The sequence below is a fragment of the Typopeltis vanoorti genome, chromosome 17 (assembly GCF_054136105.1).
Source record: "Typopeltis vanoorti isolate ZY-2024b chromosome 17, IOZ_Tvanoo_1.0, whole genome shotgun sequence".
Classification (NCBI taxonomy): Eukaryota; Metazoa; Arthropoda; class Arachnida; order Uropygi; family Thelyphonidae; genus Typopeltis; species Typopeltis vanoorti.
Genome location: NC_143565.1, coordinates 81,011,853 through 81,032,274, shown reverse-complemented (window position 1 = coordinate 81,032,274; position 20,422 = coordinate 81,011,853). Strand labels below are relative to the sequence as shown.

Sequence of the window (20,422 nt, the reverse complement as noted above, 5' to 3'; positions counted from 1 at the left end):
ATAAGGATCTGAAATTTAGGGGACACATTGTCAAAATTGTGAAGACAACACAAAGACTTCTGGGAATGATGCGGAGGACATTGACTTGTAGAAGTAGGGAGATTCTTGTTCTATTGTATAAGGCTTTGATTAGGCCACACATGTACTACTGCACCCAGATTTGATCACCTGTTTTTCAAAAGGATGAAGAAGATGCTATTTACAGAGTCTAGTGGATAGGAGGAAGAGGGGAGATATGATGGAGACCTATAAGTTAATAAGGGGTTGTTATAGGCTTGATGTTGGAGAGGCTCTACAAAAAACAGTAAATCAGGGGAGAACCAGAGGTCATCCCTGGAAACTGTATAAAGAGGGTGTGAGCAGGGGAGTGAGAAGCAAATTTTTTGCATGCAGAGTTGTGAATGATTGGAATGCCTTGCATGAGAGTGTGATGTCTGCAGAGAATTTGAGTGTGTTTAACGTCTGGTATGATGAACTGTGTGTATTATAAAAGGACCTAAATGAGTCTTTGACTCCATGTGATTATGGGGTAATAATAATTCTTATCATTTTATTATTATCTGAGACACCTCCAGGGAGTCCAAAGACTCATCGAGGGAGGGCACCTGCTCTACAACAAGCTCCACAACTCAATCCACTAACTGACCACACCAACGCCATCTACCACCAACCACCACTAGTATTTCCAAAGACAATCACAAACATCCGTGCCCATGGTGGGATTTGAATCCGCAGCCTTTTGGCTGGAGAGCGGATTATAATAAATAATAATAATAATGGAATTTCATCCCAGCTGGGGTATTGCCAAGTTAAATAAAGTGTGTATGTTGTGTTTGTATGGAAAGCCGAGCTACAAGTGACAAACTAACATGCTCAAAAGAATCGGTAGAAGTAAAGGTAAGCACACTAACAGGAATATCAATGGAAAAGAAGTTGAAATGGCAGCAGAATTAGAAAAGTACTATGTTAACATTTTAGTCTTCTGAGACAAAGAAGACTAAAATAGGCAGGCAAGATTCTGCTATATATGCTGCTTGGAAAGAAGCAAATGAACACCATAGTGTGAGGAACAAACAGCCATGATGGCCACCCACCTTAAGACGTGGGACCTCTTTTTGCTGTGAAGTCTTATAGAGCATACTTTTCACAAGCACATGATAGCAATCAATGGGAATTTTGTACCATTATTCCTGCAGGAATGTAATGAGGTCCTGGACTGTTGTGTGTGTGTGGGGGGGGGATGCCCCTTGACCTTACTTGATGCTCTAGTTTATCCCAAGATGTTCAATAGGGATGAAATCAGGGCTCTGTGGAAGCAGGTCAAGTGTGGTGACATTCATGTTCAAAAATCAAGTAGTTACAGCAGCAGCCTTATGACATGGTGCACTATCTTGCTGAAAGAGACAATAGTCAATTCTGTAGAAATGCCACAAAGAAGGAAACATTGCACTGTCCAGAACATTCAGATTCCTCTCAGAGTGCAATGTTCATGGTGCCACAAACAGAGGTTTGAGGCCAAACCAGGAAAAACAAGATCATACTATCACACCACCACCTCTGAATTTCATAGTTGGAGTTATGCACTCTGATAAGAGATGTTCAATGGGCATCTGCCACACTCATTTATCTGCTTGGTGGTGGTGGGGGGATGTAGCATGATTCGACACTCCAGAACACAGCTCTCCATGTTCCACAATACACACTCTTTGCACCACTAAAGATTGGGTTGCATGTTGGTTTCAGTAATGTGGGACTTGCGTATCGTGGTCCTACTATGGAAACCCACATTGTAAGCCTCTGTTCGGAATGTTTTTACATGGATTTGTGTTCCAGTCAATGTCTAAAACTTCACATTCAACATGTCAGCTGAAGAACGGCAGTTTTTACATATTATCCTCTGTAGCACCCTAGTCACATTTGATGAGTGTGGTGGGTTGTCCACTGCAGGTAGTACTTGCAGTTAACTCTGCAAGTGCTACACTATGCCATCCCAATTCAACAGTTTGCCGAACAGATAGGCCTGCAACATGGCATTCTATCACAATGCCTCTTTCCAATTCTGTCAGTTCCCTTCTCACAGCCATTTCACCTAGATACAGTTACACTGACTTAGGAGCATCATATTTCTTCAATTTATACCAGCTGCAAACACATGACTTGCTACATGGTACAATGCACCTTGCCCATGGGGGAGGGGTGTCTGTTGACTTCTTTCCAAGAAGCTATATATATATATATATTGATATATATAAAAGTTATATTTGGGAAATAGTGATCAGGAAAAGATGCTAAAGCTTTCAGAAATAAACATGAAGATAAATTAATTGATTATGCAAGCAATTTAAAGTAGAGTGACATGAGTCCCTTTCAAAATGAGGGAGTGGACAATGAAACCTATGTGTGCCTATGGTCCCACAGAAGGTTCCACCAAGAAAGAAGTCGAGTCATTAGAATTGGTTGACATGAATTAGGAGTTGACATAAACAAAAGTTAAAAGCTAGTCCAAGCTAATAATCATGTTAAATATCTGCTGATTTTTGTCCATTTCCTGAAATAGTCATCACTAACATATGTTCCAACAGATGATGTACACAAATTCAAGGAGAGAAGACACAAGAAAAGACTTACTATCTGTGTCATTGTGGATAGCAATATCTTCATGCTGGTTCAGGATACAAGAGTATACATGCAATCTGAAATAGGAAGGGATAACCATTTAGTTTTGAGCAGGATAAAAATGAATATCAACATTGAACAGAAACTTATGAGTTTAAAAAAAAAAAAAAAAAAAAAAAAAAACAGTTTTCAGAGGTGAATTATAGAATCAAATATACAAATATTATCCAAGAAAAATGAGTGTTTGAAAACATGAACCAACCACTAAAGTCTCAGAAGTAAACTCTGAAGAAAACATTGAATGATTTAGTCAGACAGGCAGGCAGACATGAGGTGGGATCTTTGTAAAGAAAGAAAAAAAAATCTGAACATGTAGTGAAACTTCCTAGCAAGTGAATCAAGAGATATCTCGAGAGAATTCTAAGAAAAATGTAAGGAAGCTATGCTGTGTGTAAAAGTGGCTAAAGAAAACTCATAAGAAGAATATAGATGAGAAATATCTCATGAAGGCAGCAAAATGTTCTCAAGTCAAGGAATAAGAGATGATAGTGATTATATAAAAACTAAATATAAAGATATTCTGGGTGTCTGGAGTAATTACTTCCAAAGATTGTTAATGAAAGAAGCAGTGACTGACAGAACAGTGCTAAAAATATTCAAGAGAAATGAAATCAGGATTACTTATCTATATTTGAGATTTAAAAAAATCCGATATCTGAAAAGTGAAAAAGCTAGAGTGAATGAGATTTGATCAGAAATGATCAAATATGGAAGTACAAGTTTTACAGTGACCACTGCTTAATTCAGAAAGCAAGGTTGAATTACAGATGATTGGATAAAGTTTTCACAGTATCTATGTATAAAAAGGGAAATAAAGTGACAATTACAAAGAAATTTTCATACTGAGTGTTTTGAATAAGATTTATGTGCGCATGCTGGAAAGAGAATAAGAAAAATTGTGAAAGAGAAATTTGGGAAAGAATAAGATGGTTTCTGGACAAATAGGGATTATCAGGATGATGTTATACTCTAAAAAAAATCCAGTACAAATCTGCAGAAATTCTGTAACAAAACTGAATAACTGTAATAAGCGCTATGAAAATCAGCTATAAAAAAAAAGACAAATATGAAAATTGGCAGTCATTGAAAACATCAATGTTTTTAACTACCTTACCGGCCATCACGGATCAAATGCATCCTCATATGCTTCGTATCCATCAATAATATCAATGGTATTACAATTTTAATATGCACTTCGCATCCATGATAAACTTGACATCTTGGCTGGTAGCATAGTTAATCTTCTTGCCTGCATAATGTATTTTCCTAGACATTTATGGCATGTTTTAATTAGTTAATCTTATCTGCATAATACATTATGAAGATAGGGATTAAATGTCCTATCAGAGCATTAATCAGGTTTAAAGAATACTAGTTACTTGGCTGTGACAGACCATGAGCCTAACATGCAAGGTAAAATGGGAAACAGAACAAACAGAATAAGCAAAGCTGATATGGTAGGAAGTGGATTGAATAAATTTATATGGAATTAGAGAAGAATCTAGTCAAAACACTAAACTAGGTGTATACAAGATAATGTTTAAACCACTTGGTGAGAAATAAAGCAAATTAAAAATGGAGACCACAAATACAAGAATTCACAGAAAAATTAAAGATTGAATAGATTAGCATCAATGGTAGAATCATATTAAAAATAAAGTTATTTAATAACTTTATTTTTAATATGATTCTATCATGAAGATTAAAAAAAAAAAGCTGTAAAATCACTTTACCATAACTTCTGAGATATGCAAAAAATAATTTTTTTTATTTTTGTAATTCAGATGAGTGAAGGAACTTAACAATGTTAGCATTCAGGAAAATGTAAGCAGAGCTAATCACAGATGGTTATGTGATCATAACAGATCACATAACATAGTGTTAGATTAGCAAAGCAAGTGTTGAATGCCAGTATGGTAGGGGAAAAAAGGCTTACGGGAAGATCAAGGTCTAGGGACTAATGCTGTTAGAAGTGGTACCTAAAAAGACAGAAATAAAAGAAATATCTAGAGGAGAATTGTTGAAATAAAGTGATTGTACACTTTTGTCATGTGGTACTATCATTGAATCATGAACCACCTTGAGTGTACATAGCAAGAAGTTGAAAAAGATTAAAAAAAAAAAAATCTAATTTTTTTCAGATTAAAAATCACTTTACCATAATTTCATAAATAAATAAATATATATATATATATATATATATATATATTTAAATTTTAACAATTCAGATGAGTGAAATTTGATATTGCTTATTAGAAGAAAATATATACTCAGAGTAAAGCACTGAACCTATTACATGCCAACAGATATTAGCTAGATGTACACTCAGTGTATTTTTTGAGGACTATTTTGACAACTTTTATTTTTATGCATTAACTATTTTTGTTTGAAGTTGAGAGAAAGAGAGGGCAAATCATTTTAAGTGAGGAACTGCTTAATGTTCTAAGCCAGATAACAGGCAGGGGAGACTGCAGTGTAACCTTTAAGAAATGCAAAGAATGGACTAGTGCTTCTGACCTAATGTTGATAATGCACAACATGATATTTCAAGCTGGCTGGAGCACTGCCCAGTTAAACAAAGTCAGATGTTTTTTTAGGGAATCAGAGTGAACAGTCACTACTGGAACAAACATACAAATGTCAGAAACAACTAAAGATAGGCACCATCAACATAAGACATATCAATGGAAAGGAAATCAAACTAGCAGAAGAACTAAAGAAATGCCATGTAGACAAAACTGATGTTATTGCGACAAAGAAGACTAAAACAGGTGAGATCCTGCTAAATAATAAATAAATTTCCCTCCTTTCTTTCCCTAAGCAATAGTACTCAGGGAAAGAAAGGAGTAGTGATAGCAAATAACACCAAAAATGAAGAGAAACATCTTCTTTGGCAGAAATTTAAAGTAAAGTTATGTGGGTATTCAAAATGGAGGATTGGACCAATGAGACTTATTTGTGCCTATGGTCACATATTTAGACTAAAATTATTAATAGCAGATTGGGTAATGTAAACTTAATCATGTAGTACTGTCAGAGAATTTTGTGCATTCTTTGAGGATACATATCATGAATTGATAACAATGATCTCAACTGAAATAACAAGATGTAAGCTGATCTGTTATTCCTAACTGAATTCTAAACGGCATTCTCCACAACTACAGTCTACCTCAGCTATCTCCCAATTACTTCTTACATGATAAGTTCTGCAAAAAAAAAAAAAAAAAGAAGGAACATGAATTTTTTGTCAAATCGGACATTACTTGCCAAAAGGCTATCAAACCTGGAATCCTCACTTTTTGATCCACTCTGGCTCAAGACATCCTTATTTCACTTTATAGTTTTCATTTGCTGCCTTTATCACTCTCTTAATTCAGACAACCATTTTGACTGTTTATCTCAAACAGTTGATTTCATACAGCCTAATTTACCCAAATTGTGAGATTATCTTCCATGGAGGTTTTCACATTCATAACATCAATTACCAACTTCACAAATCAACCTGGAGAGGAGCCAAATTATTTGCTATCCATTATGATACAATGCAAACAGTTAACCTACAAACCAGAATATCAGGCAATCATCATTCTTTCAATACTCACCTTCCAAATATACTATACTATACATGTCTGTTCTCCTCTTGGCATTGCTGACTGTAATCTTATCTGAATCTCTTTTCCTACAGATCAATCTCCTCTCAACTAATCTCAGCTTCATATCTAATGAGATGATCATAGGGTTTTTACCTTTTCATGATCTTATTACTGTTACTGCTCTCCTGATCTAAACACTTGCTCTAAATTGATAACTGAAATTGGGATCTTCACTCCCCATTCCACTGACAAAAAAAAGCCAAGTCTTGGCTGTTCTCTAAAAAGCGTTTTAATGTAGTCTATGATTAAAATATGGATGGAGCCTGAAACAAGTGTATAAGCATGCCTTGAGCCTTCTGGTTCATTGATTGCTAAGTCTGTTTGGTGTGACTAATGCCTTCCTTGTTTTTACCTCTCTCTCTCTCTCTCACATCCTATTGGCTCCATGGTAATATCGCATAAACAAAGGCAGAACCACTTCTGACATCCAATTTTACCCATTTACTACCCTTCAAACAAACAACCTAGTCATAAACACCCTTGCTACCCACACTCTTACACAACTTCCACTGGTGACCCCTTGTTCTCTCCCTTCTTGTCATTTACTGAAAAATCTTCAGTGTCATTTCTATAAAAACCGTTTTAAGCTCATTTTTGCCTATCAGCTAATTTTTGAAGCCTAAAGCTGTCAATCTATTCTTATAGGCAGCATTCCACAGACCTGCCACAATCTTTGTCACTTGCCTCTGGATCTCCTCTCCATAACTTCATCACCACAGAATTCAGAGTCCAGATCTGTGTGCAGTAGTCCAGATGTGACCTTATTAAAGTCTTATATAGGGAAACAATAACCTCTTTATACCTGCTTGTTAGAGTGTTCAACAACTATGCAATCTGATGTGTTTTGGCTAGCTTTGCAATATGCCCTCTAAACTTCAACTCTCTGTCCATAATACAACTCAAGTTCTGACCTCATCAGTTTTCTCAGTTCAGTTCCATCAATATAGTAAACAATCTCCTCTGCATATGTCACACATACCATCTACATTCAACAGTTATCTTTCATACTCATGCTTTCTTTTACTTGCAGCATAACAACAAAATTCTTTTGGGATGTCTTTAGCATGCACAGCCAATTTCTTTTCACACTCAGACAGCTTTCTGTACAATAATTGTAACTCTTCTGGCCTGCTCCTTATAATATAATATTCATAACTGACATCATCCTTATGCATATGGTATTCCTTCCACAATCTTTTTCTTACAAATCACTTGCTTAATAAGATTACCCATCCATTTCATTCCTACCCTACTCATTCTTTGAACTTTAGGGACACATTCTGATATTGAATCACCTAAGCATTTTTTAAATTTCTTCCCATGTACCAATATATTTCCTGTCTAACAACCAATATCATAGGACAGAACCTAACATACTCCTCAGTTGGTCTTAATTTCCTGTTTTGCATTAAAGCACATAACATTTACTGAATGGAACATCTATAAACCTAACCACTTCCAAGTCGATACACAAACTGGAGGTAGAACAGTTATGATAACTGACCCCCCCCAGGGGCCATTTAACATCACATTTAGCACTCTTTGACCTCAAGTTTCTTCTATGGCATTGTGCTACAGCTCAATAAATTGGTCTCATTCTTCTCATGAAATTTTATCACTTCCCAATCAATGTTTGAATAATTAAAATTACTGATGATGACTGCTTGTTTAGTACGATCATGTTTATTTAGTAATGCATTCTGTCATCATTAGCAATTGATCCACTTGGTCTATAACACCACCACTTTATTTGATCTTGTCAGATGGCTTCAAACTCACTGCCACATGAAACATGTTATTAGTATTGAAGTCATAACTTTCTCCACTAAAAATACTCTACCCTTTACATTCAACACCAGTTAGTATATCTGATTCTGATAGCTAGGTCTCACTAATGCCTATTAATCTGAGTCCCCATGCTCACCAATGCAACAAACTCAACTCTGTTTTTGATACTCCTGACTCTTGTGTACAGACATTTATCTGCATGCTTTCTTCAGACAGACTACAGAAGTGAGTCACTTCTGTAGTCTGTCTGACCCAGTTAGACAATCTGCATATCTTTCTTCTTATCTAATGCCTTGCTTATTCTGGCTTTCTTGCACTTGCTTAATAAGTCCAAACCCAATAATTATTTCCTTATAATCATTTCCATAATACATCTTCCTCATTAACACAGATTCTCACCATTTCTGCCAACATAATCGGGTTTCCCTGATTCTCTGTGTTAGGCCTAATGTTATTCAAAACAAACTTCTTCCACCTAATCTGTCTTCTTCCAAATTACTATGGAAAAAGATGGAAGAGCCTTCTGTTCTAAATTAACCTTCTAATGTTCTGTCCAGCTCCATATATCTTAAACCAACCTTCACCGATAGATATACTTAACAGGCTTCTGTGCATCATATTTTGCAAAAAAATAGCAATTGTCAAACTCTTCTCAACAGAGCTCACTTCATATGTTCCAACTCTATGACCTACAACAAGAACTAGACACAATCAAAAGGATTATGCAAATGAACTTCTGGTGATGAATCTCCTGGAGATTGAAAACTAAAACATTCATCGCATTATACAGGGTGATCCAAAAGTCATGCATATGATAAAATAAACTTGAATTTTTCAATATTAGTGAAAAACTTCACAGAACTAATAATAACAAAATTAGAAGCAACTATTCAAAGCATGGAATTACTGATAGCTCTGATTGTGATGTTCATCTTCAGTTCATCAATTGTGTGAGGATTATTTTTTATACACCTTACCTTTCAGGTAACCCCCCATAAGAAGAAATCACATCATCATCAAATTCTTGACATGTACCCTCAAACGGGTGTACAGGATATTATGATAGTACTACATGAAAAACTTACATCATTAATAACTTCCTATCAACAATTTCCCTCCAAATCCATCTGTTATTCAAGACTCCAACATTATCAGATCTTATATTTCTGTCTTCTAAGGCACTTTTTACTGTATCAATCCACTTATATCTTGGTCTTCCTCTGGGTGTTTTTCCTGCCAACCTGGCAGAGAACACTTGTTTTGTTAATCTTTCCTCTCCCATTCTGTTTAAGTGACCACATAAGATTAGCTCAGCTAACACATTCCTGGATGCTAACAATGTCAAATTCTTTCCTAATATACTTGCTTTTAATATGATATTGCCATTGATGCCATCTGTTCATGCCCCTAATCTTTCTCAGGACTCTTATATTTGTGGTTATGAAATAAAACACTTTGTCAAATGTTTTATTTCTAACCCAGCTCTCAAATCCATAAGTTAAAATTGGTTTGAACACTACTGTATACAGTTAATTTAGTGTTTTGACTAATTTCTCTCTTATTCCATATAAATTTATTCAGCTGACTTCCTACCATACCGGCTTTGTTGATTCTGTTGTCTATTTCAATTTTTAATTTACTATCTTCACTAAAAATTGTGCATAAGTAACAAATGTTTTACTTGTTCTATAGGTTCTCTATTCAAGATACAGTTGATATTTTCGATATTTCTGCCTATTTTCATTGTCTTTGTCCTAATGCTGAAATCTGAAGGGTACAAATCTGGCCACATTGGGGCCAAAAGTCCTTTAGAAATTAGTCTATCACCAAAAAACTCTTGCAAAAATTGTATTATTTCATTTGATGTGTGGCAAGTGGTACTGTCCTCCTGAAAATAGCAATCACGTTCTTCAATCTCAAGGAGAGCCATGAACTGGGTGATGTCTTGAAGCAGTGCACTGTTCAATGTTGTCTCAAAGAAAATGGATCTGACAATGCGATGGTGTGATCCTGTACACGACACTGATTTTCAGAGAATGCAAGGAGGTTTTGTGGAAAAGGCTTTTCCAATGATCAAATTCTGTTATTTTGGCTACTAATATATCCACTCTTCATCAGTGGATATATCAAAAAAAAAAAAAACATTGTCCAGTTCATGAACTCCATTTTCTTCAGCTGACACTTGGTGGCACTCCAAGTACTTTCATATGACATACCTGTCTGTGCAGAGAGTTTTCTAAGACATTTTGAAGGTGAAAATTGCAACGCATTGTGTGCTGCAAGCACTTTAGCCTCAGTCAAAATGGAAGGTCTTCCATGGTGCTGTTTATCTGCAACTGATCCAATTTCCCAAAAAGCATTTTCGAATTTTGAGGAGCAACAGAGTCAGGATACTTTGATATCATTCCAAAATAGCAACTTGTTGCTCCTGGGAAGTACCATTTTGCTTTCCTCATAAGCAAAACTATGCCACAGATGTCCAATATCTGACACATGGCAGAATGATTACACGATAGCAGCCAATAGTCTTAGGGTGCTATCTATATGTGAAATGAATAATTAGAATTGAAACACTTTGATGCAGCTCACTTTCAACTTTAATGTGTGCGACTATTGGATCACCTTGTAGCTTAAAATATGACTACTAATACTTCTAACACTGAATACAGAATTCTAATCCTCTATGTTACTGACATCTCTGAACTAATCTCAAGAATTCTAAAAAAAATACAACCTCCTGCCCACTTTCTTTCCCATCAACAAACCATCTCCATCATCATCTAACAAGGATTAACTTCCCCTACTATATTGCTATCCCAGGAGTTTACCAAGTGCCTCATAAATACTAAATGTTCTGGATACAAATGGGAAGAGATTTCAAGAACACCAATACATCTGCTATAAGAAATCCTATAAGGTTTTCATAACAACATGGAGTTGATACAAATCATAGAATCTATTTGGTCAAACATGTCTTATCCACAGGTTTTTATATTTGCATAATTATTTAAAGAACGTTTCCAAGGCTCTTTTGCATTGCTAAAACCTAAATCAAAGTAGAAATGGGATTTCTTTATATTTATCAACATTCATCATTAGTAATGTCTTAATACCATTTCTAGCTCATGGCTTGTGCTATGAATATGATTTCCATTTGTTATTTGCTCTACCTTTTGAAGCTATCATACTTCACTAATGATAGCATATTATTTTCAGATCAAGTTATCTGATGTGTTTCAATAATTTATTATTCACATGTGCCAAAAGATTTATTAAAAGCACAATTAAAAGACTTTTTTTTTTAAAAAAAAAGAACAGTTTGCATTTAGCATGCAATATCTGTATAAAATTCATCAACAAATTCCAGACTATAAAACTAACAAATTCAAAAAACGTGCTTCCTCTTCAAATGGTACCAAGTAAGGATACAGAATGACCTTTTAGCTTTAGTCTTCTCCTCCAATTCTTGAATATATGTCCAAAGAAAATCACTTCCCACTATATCACAAACATCTTATTGCATACTCTCTCTCTCTCTGATTATCTACAATAAAGATACTATCAAAATCATCCTTTAGATACTAATAATCTTCTGGTCCAGATGTATATCCTCAACTATGTTAAATTCACCTTCCATGTTAACATCCATCAAGCCTATACAGCTGAAAGAACTAAATACCATCAAACTGTTACATACTTTTCTGACATCTATCCAACAGCAAGAAAAGATAAGTTAGGCATCAAACTGGCATTCCATTGCCTTCACCTCAGTCATGTTGAAATTAATGGAAAGATAATTATTAACAGTCAACTGTTTTACCTAGTGGTCTACCAGTTAATTAATGACAACCAATTTGGCCATGTAAAATTTTGGAGAAATTCATACAGCGATTCTTTCTAGGGCTTGTTTGTTTGTTTGTTTGTTTGTTTGTAGGGTTTTTATGGTGCAAGGACCACTATGGTCATACTGCACCAGTCAAGATCAAAGCAGTATACTAAGTAAAAATACGTTAATAAACAAAAGTGTATAACAAAAAGTAAGTGTTAAAAAAAAGTGAATGAACATAAACAAGAGTAAAATGTTATATAACTGGCAGTGTAAAACAGGTAAAAAAGTTTGTAGAACATGGATAAAAAAACAACCATTTTTTTAAAAGACACTATACAGAAAGCAACATTATATAAATAAAATAGACTGAGATAATAGACTAAGATAAAACAGAATGAGTTATTTTGTTTTAAGTAAACCTTGCATTTTTGTTTAAATTCAATATTATTAGTACAGCATTGATACATGGTAGAACAATGGCACAAAGGAGTCATTACTGAGTGAACAGAATTTACATGATTTTGTTCAGTGTGATGTGTGTGAGATGAATTTGTAATAAAATTTGAAGGATTTATGGAAGGTGAGCCAAAGTGGTGAGTGGGTATTTAGTAAGTGATTTGAGAGAGTGCTAGTTGGGTAGAAAGAACAATGCAAGTGTTATTAGAGTGACAGTATCAACAGTAGGCTGGAAAATGTTAATGTCAAAACTAATTTTGATCATGTGGTAGTAGTGGAAGTTCAGGAGAATGAGGTGGACCTTAATAAGGAAATAGCATTCTTGCATGTTATCCTTCACAGGACAAAACTGAAAAATTGCAGAAACATCAAGAAATTAGCAGGGCTGAGAAAAGAAAAAAGCAGGAAGTTCAAAGTAAGAATTAAGATCATGTGAATAAAAGAAAGAAAGTAAGGAGAAAAGTTTGTATGGAGATTCCATGATCAGAGGAGTACTTAATGAAAGTGTAACAAAATCTTGTTTCTGGCACACAAATTAATAATATATTAGTGATGTTATCCAGATGCAGAAAGATAAGGTGAAAGAACTGTTTTGGTTGGCACTAATCACCTAAGAAGTATTCTATAAGGGATTAGTGAAGGAGCTGTTGGAAAAAGCGAAAGGAGGAGAGGAAACTAAGATTGTAAGTCTCCTACCACACTATGATAGAAATGAATTGAGGAGAAGGGTGCTGATAGCAAATGAATCAATATGTAGGTTATGCAGAAGAAATAATGTAAGGTTTATGGACCTATGGTCTGAGTTTGATGAAAAGAAAGATTCGTATAATGCTGCTAGACTACAAAATGGTTTTTCATCTCAGGTGTCTAGAGAGCTTTGTTCATTGAGAGTGCTGAAGTGCAAAGTCAGGAAAACTTAAATAATTACGGTGGATGCAGGCGAGTATGAGACGGATCAACAAATGTGGAATCCAGTCTCTCAAGCAACAATATCCAGTCAATTCAGGAAGTAAAGGAGACTGGGGTCATCCTAAAGGGATACTATAGTTTTTATATATTAAAATAAAGAATGTTTTGTCTGTTAATGGGTTCAAAGAGAGGTAAAATAGATATTGTGTAATAGTGGAGGTGCTTATACAATAACAACAAATAAAAGAATGTGAATGGTTCATGTACAGAAAAAACACTTGATTTTCCATAAAACTTTAAAAACAAAAGAGGCATCCAGTGAACCTGATAAAATCCATCTGAGTGTATTAGGGCTCAGACAGATTATGAAAGTAATTAAAACAATGACTGTGCTTGTCAGTGAAATGAGGTTGCCAATTAAAATATGAATGGTGGGTACTCCGGTATCGCACAAATCACATATTGGCATCAGATCAAGTACAACTTTCTCTTTATAGTCTCTGCATGCACCAGACTGCCACAATTTCAGGCTTGATTCGAAAGAGCATATTTTCCATGATAAATGCCATTGGCATAAAAGTTTCTGTCTTATGATCTGCCTATATCCAATATAGAGTATACAGGCAGATGGCAGAAGCTTGAGAAATGAGCTGACCTAGTGCAGCATCTGCATCCTCATTTCCCTTAATCCCAATATCGCCAGTAGGAAACTGTGAATCTGTATATACATATTATGCTCCTTTGACAGCAATGCAATCTTGAGTATTTTAATGCAAGCTCTATAATGTACAGCTCAGCAGTAAAGTTGTTACATTCTAGCAGGATTTAGCAGTTATTATGATGTCTGGGAAGACAACAGAAGATCCTACTAGAGCCTTTTTTTAAAGACTCTAGTAGGATCTTCTGTCAGTATAAACAGGTAAACAATTGGTTTTCCTGTTTATATTGACATTCTGATATTTAATTCTATGAGCTTGAAAGAGCTGCTGATAGAACAACAGGAGGAATGGAAAATTTGGGCAGCCAGAAAAAAGTAAAGTTACACGGTGACACCTCTGAATACTGAAAGTGTATTTAGTGGCATCTGTACTATGTTGTGTACATATCTCCAATATCTAGAGCTTGTAAGAGAGCTTTTATCTGTACATCAATGAGTTGTATGGCAGTCTGTTAGGTGTTGTATACAGATTCTTCCACTGTGGACAAAAAATAGCTGGTCACATGGGATAGTCTGCCAGGTTTTATTTTTTTAGCATATAATAGAGATAGCTGTTGATGCTAAAGCAACAAATATGGTTAATTTGTCTTAACATACAGACTAGGGATCAGTGAAGTGTGAAATGCTCCAGTTGCTATTCTTATGTCTTGATGGTAAATAGGATCTAACCATTGCAAGGTACTCTTTTTTCCTCGATATACAGACTAGGGATCAGTGAAATACAAAATGCTCCAGTTGCAATTCTTATGGCTTGATGGTGAATAGGATATAACTATTGCAGGGTACTCTTCTTGGCAAAAGGAAACAGATTTGGGACTCATAATCAAGTTTTGATCTAATCAGTGCCATGTAAAATCAAAGAAGATAAACATCTGTCAGTGCCCTAAAAGGGAGAAGATATGGTGCGAATAATGCTCACTGCTTAATGGCACTTATCTTACAACTGACATATATGAGGAAAGAAAGCAAGTTTCTTGTCAAATATGAGTCCCAAGAACTTTGCTTCTGATGAAATTGGGATTAAAGTTTGTCCTTAGTTGTTAGTCAGGATAGAGACCATGTCTGTGGCAAAAATGCACACAAATGTGAAAATCTGAACCCATTTAACAAGCACCAATTTGAAAGATATTCTGTCATATTAGATGAATGACAGACGATGGCAAAGTCATCGACGTAGAGGGCATTGCTTACAGTTGGAGGAAGTTGTACCAGTTATCAAGTTAACTTTGATTGATAAAAGTGTGATACTTAAAACTGAATTTAGTGGGACTTCCACTTCTTGGGTATATGGTTGAGATAGAGATCCTTTCTTAGACTTGGAACATTCCATTGGATAAAAACAGGGAGTTCTGCCTGAGAATAAACTTGTGTAGGTCTTTCAATATTCCAAATCTCAAAACAGTGTTGTATGCATTTTCCATTAAAAAAAAAGATACTAAGTGCCCAAGTTTTAGGAAGCCATCTTTAATGGATGCTTCCAGCAGGACTAGATGATCAGTTGTAGAATAGTATTTGCAAAAGGCAGACTGTTCCGAAAAAAAGGTTATTTCTCTCCAAAAGCCAAGGGTTACCCACTCCCTCCTTTATTTATTTATTTTTTACAGAATCATGCACAAGATAGATTGTCATTGCAATTGAATGATAGTTTACTGGGGATTTTGTATCTTTCACTGGCTTTGGAAAGGCAATAATAATAGCCTTTTGCCAGGCATCTGGAAACCTGTTCTCATAGAAAATTCTGTTAAAAGGTGTAACAGTTAATCCATGGCTAATACTGATAGATGGTTTACCATCTCATAATAGATGTTACTGATCCAACAGGAGTTGGGAGACATTTAAGCAAAACAACTCTCATTTTTTCTTCTGTGATTAGCCTGTTGTATTCTTCAGTACTGTTTGAAGAGAACAGAATTTGTTGTTTTTTGCTTTTCATTTCTGGGAAAGAAACTTAGGAGGATGTTAATGATGTTTAGCAAAAATCTCCCCAAGTACTGAGTTCACAATTGTTCATCCGTTATGTTCAAGAACAGAGAGCTGGTGGTTGGTGTATCTGCCTTTCATTTTCTGAATTTTAAATTATACTTTTTTTCACTCTTGGTTGTCCTTGTTATAGAAAATGTATACTGGATTGAGAATTCTTTTTGGATCTCATGGCAGATGCGCCATGTTCAGGCTGGAGCACTTTTGAAAGCAATGAGGTTTGTTGTTGAGTGTCTGCAAAAGATATTCCATGCTTTCTCCTGAGCTTTCCTGGCTGCTGTGAAATCATCATTCCACCATTGCTAAGGGAAATGTGGAAACCAACTAGATGTTTTAGGGAATTGCAGTTGTGTAATACACTATCACATGGTTGACTGCATCACTGATAAGAGATGAGCTGTCTGTCACAGAATTAAATTCTGCTAAAGTAGAGAAGGTGGGCCAGTAAGCTTGCTCAATTTTCCATTGCAATATCCATGATGTAGTACATGTGGATATTAACCATGTATAAAGGTTGATATCACAGAGAAATGGTCATTCCTATACAAGTTATCTTTGCTTTCCCACTTGAACAGTGGTAAAAGGGAGGGTGAGCAGACAGTTCAATCAATAACAGTGATTCAATTATTCAAGAGGGAGATGATGATGTTAGCATTACAATAAACAACACTTCCTCTAATGTTAGTTTGGGCACTAACCTCATAGTGTTGTGTCTGCTTAAATTTACCATTTAAAGTAAGGGGTGATAGTAACTGTGATATTATGTCACCAAGGTCCTCTGGAGAGATATTCTTTGCAGGAGGAAGATAGATGTAGCATACTGTTATCAGAGTTCTGACTGAGAGTTGGATGATAATACCTCTGTGCTGGTATCAAGGGACTTGCAGGAAGGGGACATGTGGTTGCCTACCAGGATGGTAACTCCTGTGTAGGTAGGAGTATCCTCTATACTGTTTTTATGAATAACAGTTACAATTCATAATGCTGGATCATCACTGAGCTTCAGGTATGGTTTCTGCAAGCAGAAGTATATTGGCATATACTTCTGCTAGACAGTTCTGATGTCAATGTTTTGTTGGAATCCATGACAGTTCCATTGTAGGAATATTTTCATTAATCCTTTTTGGTGGTATCATTTGCCTTCCCATGTTGAGTGATTTTGTTTTCATCACATCTTGGATTTTTTTATTTTTTGAGAATTATGGACAGCCAGTGTCCACCACTTCTTTGTCATCAGGAAAAACATCCAAGATATCATATTGTACTCCCTCTAGAGCATAAGGTATATTAATTCTTTTATCTTCTGGTGTAGCAGAGGTATGCATGATATCTATTAATAGGCCATATATTAGAAAGTGTAGGGGCATGGCTTTGATCCTCTGTGGTGTACATTTCATTATGTTTCTAATAAGAGGATTTTCATGTAGTGGGACCAATTTTGATGTGTCCTCAGGAGTGAGTCTATATTAGTTTTCCTTCTTTGATTAAAGCTAAGGAGATGGTGAGCAAGTCATACCTTTCAGAGATGTGGCTGTGAGAAGGAGGAATTGACATACATGTGAACATCCCTACTGACACTTTCTCTACAGTTACTTCTCAGTGTGAGGGTTCAGAAGATTTTGCTACTGTTGTGGTATACTGCCTTTTTGTCTCTTGATAGGTGATACATTGCTATATTTTTATTTTTTGGATGTCCTTTTCATCCTTCTGCTTTTGACATGCCCAAGAGCACATTGAGTGGTCTCCCAAACAGAGAATTTCAGTATTTCACTCTTAGTCTTTATTCTCATAATCTTTACTGAGGCAGTTTGAAAATGACCATATTTCTGACATTTAAAGTAGTGGAAGAGTTTGGGATGATATAGAGTCTTACTGGACAGCTGAGATAACCTGTTTTCTGTTGATGATTCTACAGCTTCTAAACTTGTTTGGGACTTTTGAGGACCCTTGATAAAAAAGATGATGAAACATTATTCATTCTCATGAGGAGTTGATTTACCACCAGAGCTCCCCAATCACCAAACATGGATGGACACTCACTGGCAAGCAATGATTGTGCTTAGCAGTGGAATACTAGGACTACCCCAGATTCTATACTGAAAGCAAGCCTTGGGCCATGTCCCTGGATCATGGGGAAGGAGACTTATTGCAACTCTGTTGACCCTTGGAGGCAAGCCCACTAGCTAATTGATCCTGGATGGGCCATTCAGAACTACTCATCTTGCAAAAACAGAGGCCAAAGTAGCATGAGACTATAGAATCCTCCTTTGTAGATGTCTATGGATCACACTGCACACTAAACACAGCAACAAGGTGCTGGACCCCAGTGATGGTGGTTTGGAGGATAGGATAGTTAAAAAAAAAAACTCAGGAGCAGTAGATCAAAAAATATGTGAAGAAAACAGTAAAATAAAGAACACATTTCCTGGATGTCCATGGGTCACACCAGTGTTGGATCCCAGTGATGATGGTTTGGAAAATAGGATAATAAAAAATCTCCGAAGTAGATTGAAGAATACATAAAGAAAACACAGTAAAAAAAAAAGGAATGAAAATGGTTCCCTTTATCACAAATGGGTACCCTCAAATGCCCTAGAAATCCCCATGGAAGGGATTATGGTCAGCTTGCTGTCTGTTGTAACTGGATCACTAGTTTCTTCTCTGGCTGGTTTCTGGTCTCCTTTCTTTACATTTCTCCATTAAAGCTAGAGTAGTACAGGATTCTATTCTTTTGCATTTGCTCTTCCTCCTATATTAATCACCTTCTCGAACCTCAAACCCTATCTGCAATTTTGCTGATAATTATACTCCATTCCTGTTTTTCATTTAACAAACTCTGAGGTTCACAAATAATTTATACTTCAAGATTTCCCATCACCAAAGTTCTAAGCATTGATCAAACTCATCATTCTCTAGTGGGGGTAAGGATAATTTAATAAATTTAAATGCTACCAAAACATAGTCCTGTCTTATTTGTTGGAAGATGTTTCACTTCCATATTCCAATCTCCAATCAAGATCAGTTCAAATCTAGCCTTTGCATGCACAAAATACATTGATAGTCTCTTCAGCCTTCAAAAAAAAAACTTAATTTTTCAATTCAAAACACTGCTTCTTGTCTGCACAATGACTAACAAATTACAAATCCACCCGACCTCAGAATATTGTTCTCATATTTGGGTGGTGTACTAAAAATCTTTCTAAGGATGCTTGATGCAAAACAGGCATTCTTCCTTTTAATACACGACCCCTGTTCATGAACTCCCTCCAAATGATTTCTCATAGATCCTGGTATCAAACTCCTAGTTTGCTAACCTTTCCTTTCCCATTCTGTTTAAGTGAACATACCAACTGATATTAGCAATGATCATACATTCACAAAGGCAAACAATGTCACAATTTCCTTCTTAATTATCTTTATTTTAATATGATTCTGTCATTGATGCCATCTGTTCATCTGCTAATTTTTTTCAGAACTCTCATATCTGTGGTCTTTTGTCTTTCATCAATTGTTTCATTTCTAACCCAGCTCTCAAATCCAAGTTAAAACTGGTTTGATCACTGACTTGTATACCATAGTTGAGTATTTTGACTAATTTTTTCTATTATTCCATATAAATTTATTCAGATGGCTAATAACATTTCTTATTATACTATCTAATTTTATATTTAATTTGCCATCTTCACAACAATTTGTTGCCTAATACCTGAAATGATTTACTTATTCCATTCATTCTCCATTAAGAATGCAGATGTTTTTATTTATTTTTATAGTTTATATATATATATATATATATATATATATATATATATATATATATATATATATATATATATTTTATTTTTTATTTTTATTTTTTAATGCTCATTTTCATACCAATTTTGTTATTTAGTTAGCAGTTATTCAGTTTAGTTAAAGATTCCTGATGACTTGTACTGAATTTATTTAAGAGGATAAAGAACTGACATTAACATCTCCAATTCCGATAACAGGTTTAATGCCACTTCTTTCACAATCCATATAAATGATAAATAACAGCAGTGATAGATAGTGTGTACCCATGTCTTCCATCTGATTTTTCATCAAACCATCTCCTTTGGTTTAATTGCTGACTTACAACTTAAATATAGACTAAATATTGTTCAATATTATCCCCCATTTACATCATATAATTGTAGTGATTTAAGCAGCTTTTATTTTGGAGTCTTGTAGTATGTCTTTTCCAGATCTACAAAACTTAAATACAGATCTTTGTTATATTCCCATGATTTTTTGACTGTTTGTCTTAAACTGTTTTCATTTCAATGGTCTTGACAACTTCATTTTTGCCTAAGCCCTTTTTGCTTCTCCTCAAGTATTTTTGCATAACTCTTACCTGTGACACTCAGTAGGGAAAGTAATTCTCACATTGTT

At 35.3% G+C, this 20,422-nt stretch overlaps 1 protein-coding gene across 2 annotated transcripts in view; it reads right to left on the bottom strand.

Moving 5' to 3' along the window:
* Positions 1-20,422, bottom strand: part of LOC150097552 (uncharacterized) — a 468,344-nt gene that overhangs the window by 8,579 nt on the left and 439,343 nt on the right. Inside the window, exon 25 of one of the 2 annotated variants that reach the window (XM_090407137.1) lies at positions 2,629-2,693. The exons of the other annotated variant lie outside the window; for it this stretch is intronic. Coding sequence (XP_090263263.1) covers positions 2,658-2,693 — 36 coding nt within the window. The 3' untranslated portion in view covers positions 2,629-2,657. The remainder of the gene's footprint in view (positions 1-2,628; positions 2,694-20,422) is intronic. 2 annotated transcript variants of the gene reach the window in all.